At 44.0% G+C, this 7,426-nt stretch overlaps 1 protein-coding gene across 1 annotated transcript in view; it reads right to left on the bottom strand.

Annotated features, from left to right (window-relative positions):
* Nucleotides 1–657: 657 nt before the first annotated feature.
* Nucleotides 658–7,426, bottom strand: part of SFXN5 (sideroflexin 5) — a gene marked incomplete at both ends in the record, with an annotated part of 23,925 nt that continues 17,156 nt past the window's right edge. The window contains 2 exons of the mRNA XM_010290163.1: nt 658–743; nt 2,833–2,948. Coding sequence (XP_010288465.1) covers nt 658–743; nt 2,833–2,948 — 202 coding nt within the window. The remainder of the gene's footprint in view (nt 744–2,832; nt 2,949–7,426) is intronic.

Below are 7,426 nucleotides of genomic sequence, written 5' to 3'. Positions count from 1 at the left end.
TTTTTTGCTATTAAGAACTCTGATAGGAGATAATTAGATATGAAATAATAACCCTGCCCTTTCCTGCCCACTCTCCTCGTGCTGATGCTCCCCGGAGACATCCAGGAGAGATTCTGGCTTAAACAGTGATGGAAAGCAAATTTCTGCAGAATATGTGAAACTTATACCCTTCTGGGGAAGTCCAAGACACAGGACATTACCGAAATAAAGCACGAGTGAGTTCAAATAGCGCAAGACCAACAGTGGCCAAGGTGGAATAGATGCACCACGTGGCCAGCAAGTCCACACTCCCTATCTCACCAGCTGAGACCTTTAGTCTGACCCATGCGGCAGCATTAATGTTTGCTGAATGGAGGACTGAAAAATTATGGACACTTTTCCACTGAATTCAGAGTGCTTTGGCTCACACTGACCCTACAGAAACAGGGTTATTCAAACTGCTATTTGTGTTTGAATAACAAATCAATATAACAACATCAATATAACACTTTAAAAGCCTACAACAGTGGTCAAAAATACTGGAACATGAACATTTTATTAAGCAAAAAAAATTCTTTGATGGACCAATGCTAAGAAACAGCAATGGATAACACCTCCCGAGCATCTTTTCTGCCTTCCCTTTGAAAAGCCCCCCTCTTCATATTACCCAACACTTACTTTTCCAGTATGGACATAATAACTGGAGGTAGAACCAGTATAGGCATTGGCAGGACCACTCTAGTCAGGGCCGTTTCTAGCAGTGCCTGAAAAGAAAAAACAAACAAAAAAACCCAAGACATTTAAAACAAATCTCAGGATGTACCTGTGCTGAGCAATCAACGCGTGGGCAGAGAATTGGTTTGGCTGGCCTTTCTTGTGTTGCATATGTGAATGAATGTATCAACACACACTTTCAACTTTGCTATCAGCTATTTGTATACAACCTATTTTCCCTCCATCGCTACAAACGATGGGCTGGAGCCCACGCTTGGTCATAAATGCAGTGGAATAAACAGAGACGCCTAATAGCTTCCCTGATTTTGCTTTATGTGACCAGAAGTTCTCCAACATACCGTCATATTCCTACACAAACATGTTAGGGCTGCCTGGGGGAAGAAAGAGAGGCCACACAACTGCCTGGAAGATGCTGTAAAGTGAAATATCTCGGTATGGGCTGAGCAGCAGCTTCAACCCTTCCTCCCTTAACTTTCAATTATGTGCTGGGGGAACGCAGCATCTAATTGCCTGCTCCAAGACTTGTTTCTGTTTTCTAATCACTGGTGGTTTATTGCAAAGCATCCTAACACACAGGGCTCTCCTCTCCCAGGAAGACACCCAACTGTGGAGCTACGTCCCTCCGCTGGTGCTTTCTCCCTGGCAAGATTCACCAGGAAACAGCAAGCAGAACAGCTTGGCAGCACGATACGTATAAATCCCCCGAGATGAGACGTAGAGAAGATCACGGGTGCTCTAGCAAGGTGTACAACCACCACTGTGGCTTCATCTACCTCTTCCAACCATCTTTGCCAACACCCACGTGGGATGCACGCCCAAGCACTATGACCACCCGTGGGGCCTCGGCAGATGTAGGCAGAGGATACTATGGATTTTGGATGGGAATGCTGACACTTATGCATATGGCCAGGCTTGAGAGCACTTGATCCTTCCAAACTGGGAGAAGGTCTCAGAGAAGCACAGATGTGTTAACTAAGGATCTGCCAAATTTTACACAACAAAACCCAGTACTAAGCTATTCGGGAGGAAGCATTGGGATTAGATGGCAGCTGAGCAGAAGTTCTCAGAAGTCCCAAATTCCATGTTTAAACTCCACCTAAAGCACACTTACAGTACCTTCACTTTAAATATTTACTTTCTATGTTGTCTGTCTTCCCCTTGACTATTAGGATGGAGAAGCAAAGCTGGGTCCTGAAGCCAGTTAATATAAGTGAGGAAAACTGGCTCAAATAAGTATCTCTGAGCCCTTCAACAGATTGTTTTAAGCTCCCTGTTAAACAACAATATGGAGAGATATTAGAGATCTCCCATTTCTTGCCGAGGACTGTAGATCTGTACATTAATTGCTGTCTATGAAGTGCCTTAAGAGCCTTGGACAGAAGGAGCGAGAGAAATGCCAAACATTATATTATTAACTCCTCTGCCTGGGCGTGTGCTTCGGAACATGCTTTACATTTCAGATGAAAGCCCACTTGGAAACAACATGCCTCAGACAATCAGATGATGCTCAGAAGACAAAACTATGTTAAGAAGGGAAGAAAAGGGAATAATTGCAGGCAGATGGCAGAGAGTAGAAGGTTACAGAGGAAAACAAACCAGGTGTTAACACACGGATAAAAACATCTGGCTACCCTCACAAAGCTTTAGTCAGCAATTGTTAATGCAGTTTTGATATGGCAAGGGTTAAAAAGCTACTCGTCTCGAAAATGAAGGCTTCCTCATTTAGAAAAAGGTGTAAGTTATCTTTGCTTCGTATTCAACATGAACTGCTTACAAGTTTCCACAAAGAAATCCTAAGGCTGTGAATGTATCAGAGTAGTACAGGATCTTCCTGGTGTCAGTCTGCACCCTTCCAAACCACCAAGGTCAGCCACCGAATTTGCCTGCATGACACGAGCCTGTGTCCCCCAGCACACTCGGGTTTGTGGCTACACAACCGCACGCATGGGTACAAAGCAGGCATTCAGTTTTGCCACTTCGTTCTTCCTGGATGATGGGTAAAGCTTATCTATTTCTAGGTCAAGTCATTGATTCCTACTGTGTGGGATTCGTTGAGCCTGAAGGCCATTTGTGTACAAGTTCTCCCAAGTGTTTGCCAGGAACATCACAGGTACATACGTGTTTTGCAGCAATTCTGGAAGACCCGACAATGTTTCCGTTATTGTCCAAAACATCAATTCCTTCTTCCAGCTCTGTGTGCCTCATCAGGACAACATTGCAGATATTGGCACTAGCTGAGGATGAGAAAAGCATGATGATTAGCAACGCAGCCCTGGTCAATACCAAATGCCAGGCTTCTGTTCGCCGCGACAGCCCTTCAGCTTTGCTTGCATCAATCTGCCAAGAAGTTTCTGCAAGTCAAGGAGCTACTCTTATACCGAGACAAAGATGTGATTCTTAAGAGAAAAATAATCAAGCTAATTTTCTTTTACTTGCAAAAGGATCTGCTGCCACAATCAGAAACGTATTGATGCAAAGAAATACCAGTATTTCCAGATGTTGGCCATGTACCCAACTCCCATAGTGATTCTTCTCCCGACATTTTGATCTACTAAGTCAAACATGTCCTTGCACCGGGCTACCAGTTTGTCTTGGCCAACCAGGCACTGCTGACTGACAGCTGTCTCTTCTAACAGTAGATCCCAGAGCTGGTTTTAACTCCCCTTACATAGCCAGCAAACAAAGTCTTCCTAAATAATGGAGGTTAGCAGGTACGATGGAAATACACTACAAGGGATTTCAATGAGCTGTGAAGGACAGCTTAGCTCTGAGCTCTTAAAGAGGACAGAACTATTTTCTTTAATCAAATAAGACAAGGTTGGGTTGTTTCCATGGACATGTATCCCATTAGTAGGGGTCCTGCTAACTATTTGCCCTTATTTCACATGTTTTAGCAGAAAAATATCTCTGTGGACTTCTTTTCTATTAGAGACCTGCTTGTTTGCTTAACAATATTTTTCTGAACTGTGACACAAACCAACAGTGCTTTGGGGGACTCTGGTTCCCACCATTCACATTTCCCAAATATCAGCCCCGCATTCCCAGTGGAGGCAGAGGCAGCTGTGGGACCCTTTCTGACAACCCCACCCCTGCCCAGCCTTCGGCTTCTGCAGCTTTCTCGAGGTGACCCCAAATTCTGTTCCTCAAGTAACATGTTAGAGTTGGGGTTGAGGAACATCCTTCCCAGATGCAGCTCCTCTCCAGGGCCCAGGCACTTCTTAATTTTTTTCCAAAGAAAAGCTGTTTATTCTTATAAAAGTTTTGGTTTTGATAAACCAGCATTTTCCAGCAACCCCACCACCACCACATTTTGTTGCAAACTTTCCAAGCAGAACTAACACAAACCCACTGTTGCTTCAAGTACCGCTGCTTCCAAAAATGTGTTTCTGTACTGCTTGATGGGTTAATATTCACTAATTAATCTCAATTCATGTCATATAACAAATGTCTAATTTTTTGAGGGTGGTGGGTGGGTGAGCCCTATACAAATACAGCTCTCTGCAATCAAGGATGATTTGTGGTGACAAATGCTCCTTACACTCGAGAATAAGAGGAACATACACACACGCACACTCTGTCTCTCTCTTTAATATTCAAACTACCGGACCACTCTTCCCATCTATCAAAATATCTGTGTTACCAACCTTTCAGCTCCCTAATCCAAGACATAAAAGAAAACAGGCATTTCATTTAAAGCAAGTTTAGCCCCTCGTTTTTTTTTTCTTTTTTAACACTCACATGCTCCATCCTTCTAGCTATCAGTCAAGACTGAACATATAAATACATGCCAGCAGAGATGCTCTGGCCAAGCCAGGATGCACTGGCACAAAGCTCTTGTGAGACTCATGATGCGGTGTCCAGACTTGAAGCTCCCACCACACCTAGATGTTTCTCCAAGTCTCTGGATCCTATTAGGGCTTCATTGACCAGGTCCCAAATTCAAAGCCTAATTCCAGTCCATTTGTCCGAGACAAGCAACTGTCTTAGCTGCTCCCATTCTGTTTCAGTAAAATACTGAGAAAGCAGAAAATGCTGTTAATTATGGGTAAACTTGGATTTTATGGAAGTCCCAAATACAGGGGGGAATGAGAAATAAGTAAATATATGCATAGACAATTTGATTTTTCAGAATTTGGAAAGAATTTATGATAATATAAGCTGGAAATTACTTCTGTGAAAATACTTAGTGACACAGGGGAAACTGAGTTCAGATACAAAAGCAACCCACTACCCTACTTCTATACGTGTATAAGCATCCTTTCTAAAACAGGGTGCTCTCCACACACTTAATACACCTTTGTGCACCACTTAAACACATTTAACAATCTTAACCCCACCACAAAAAAAAAAAAAAAAAAAAAAAAAAGGAGAAGAAATCCTTCCTCTTCCTCACCTCCCTTCCCTCCAACAGGTATCTTTCTACCAGCTTTAACTTCCTTTGGATTAGGTTTGGGATGCTACCTTTGGGGTTTTTGTGGGTTTTCTGTGGATTTTTTAGCCCCATACATCTGCAGTATAAAGCACACCATCACCAGTGACACCCCTTCCTGTCGTGACACCCGGGCTTGGGAAGAAGTGAGTAAACTGGGTTCTTCACAATAACCCTGGGCATTGAAGTCCTTCACCACCTACATCTCCAAGAAAGTGTCAAGCCTCTTCTTGTTCAAATTTGGGAACTGCAGCTCTCCAGAACGCAGCACCAACACAATCCTTCCCTTCTCCTGCACTGAAAACCTTCATGGAGAACAACTTCACCGCCCAGACGATGCGTTGGGGTGGCCGACATCAGCAAGAATCCCTTTTGCATCAAGCCACTGGGCATGAAGATCCTTGGCCACTTCCATGAGCTCTTCCACCCAGGATGGTTTATTGGACCCATCCCCTGGGGCTGGGGAGGATTTTTCGGACAGCCTATGATTTTCAGCTACTAGAAATTACCTTTGACGGAGGGTGAGGGCACAGCCCAGCCTCCTGGTAGCCTGCTCCAGTGCCACCGGGGATCAGAGCAATGGGAGTCTTTACCAGCTACCTGGGTACGTTCATGACTGGCCACAGTCTGTGTTATCACAAGTGAGGTCTGGAGGCCCCTGCAGATACAACTCCATGTCCTGCACTCATCTCGGGGTCCAGTGGTGAAAGTGGATTTCAAGAAGGAACCACTTTTGTTAAATATGCCCAACAGGCAGCATTTCTGCAGATATGGTTTAGTTTATTGGGCAAAGACAACTGTTACATGACCCAGAGAAGACAGACACAACATGTGGAGCATCTTTGAGGGCAGTAAGACCCATAGACCAGTTTTCCTAGTGCCTAGCCCAGCTTCCCAAGGCTTTACAAGACTCTTTATTGACATCCCTGCTGGGACTCTGGCTGTCTTTCACCTGAGCAGTAGCTGCACTTCCACAAGTCTCCATCTCTCATGATACCTCGAGATGACAGACCATAAAGTTTTGATGCATACCTCCAGTTTTCCAGTTGCTATCAACCAGCACAGCTCAGATGAGGTGGGTGGGAGAGGGAGGCAAGGCAGGGCTGGGAGAAAACTGCTTAATGGTAGTGCAGCAAGAGCTTTACACCAGTCTCTGGCTTTTCATGTAGAAAAGGTGAAATTCTGCCCTTTTGCTGGGAGCTGGCAGTTCAAAAGCAACAGGAAGACGTATCTTAATTAAACAGTTTGTCCAGGTCTACAAACCAATAAATTGCAGCTTTCAAAACCACAAAACAGCAATTAGTGGGAGGATTCCTGATGTCCTGGCATGTAACAAAGCATGACAGTACACAAATAAAATAAGAACTAGGGAATTAATTACAGGCTAAACAATTTAATTATGGGTCCTCAGTCAATGCTGACACAAGCGTAACCTCTTTCTCCTTACACCTTGGTATAAAAATAGATCAACCCGGCGGCAAAGACTTCCCATGTGTATCCCTGACTCAAACCCAGCCTTGGAGGTGCCTCCCGGGTCTTCCACTCACCTCTGGTGCCCTCCTGGTTATAAAAAAACAAAAGAAAGCTGAAACCCTCTAAAAAAATGTTCCAGGAAAGTTCCAGGAAAACAACATCCACAGATTCCCTTTAGATTCCCTATAGATTTGCTTCTATATAAGAAGCAAGGTGCTCAGGAAAAAGACTGAGTGCAACCTACAGACCACAATCCCTGTTACCCCCTGCTCTGCAAGCAGCTGGTTTTCTGGCAGAAAAAATGTTTAAAAGCCCCAACAACTCGGGGCCTTTATAAATAAACAAGCTGATATACAAAATTACCCTTACATCACCGGCGATTTATTTGCAGCTAAAGTAACTCATCATTTGCTGAACGTTGTAACCACAAGCTTCAGCAACGGCCGAGCCCAGCGCGTCCCTTCCCTCAGACACCGATCAGTTAGCTGATACAGTGCACAGGGGTTTATTTTGTGCTCCAACAAGCCAGCAGCAGCCTTAGTTCTTCACACGCTTTGGTCTTTTTTTAATCAGTGGCTCTTAGAAATCTGTATATTCAGAGTAAGAGCATTCCATTGCACTTTTATTGTAAAAAAAAAAATCCCAACGCTGCCGCTTATTCAAAGATTTGATTTGATGTGATTCAAACCAGATCTTGCAAATTAAATGCTCTTGAATTTGGAGGGTCGAAGACCAGTCAAAGCCAATTATTTTTTAAACTGTTTGAGAGTGGAAAGCACACCTTGACAAAGCTTCACAGGCTGCCTCTGC

The sequence above is a fragment of the Phaethon lepturus genome, unplaced genomic scaffold, assembly GCF_000687285.1.
Source record: "Phaethon lepturus isolate BGI_N335 unplaced genomic scaffold, ASM68728v1 scaffold39146, whole genome shotgun sequence".
Classification (NCBI taxonomy): Eukaryota; Metazoa; Chordata; class Aves; order Phaethontiformes; family Phaethontidae; genus Phaethon; species Phaethon lepturus.
This window is presented reverse-complemented; position numbering and strand designations above follow the sequence as displayed.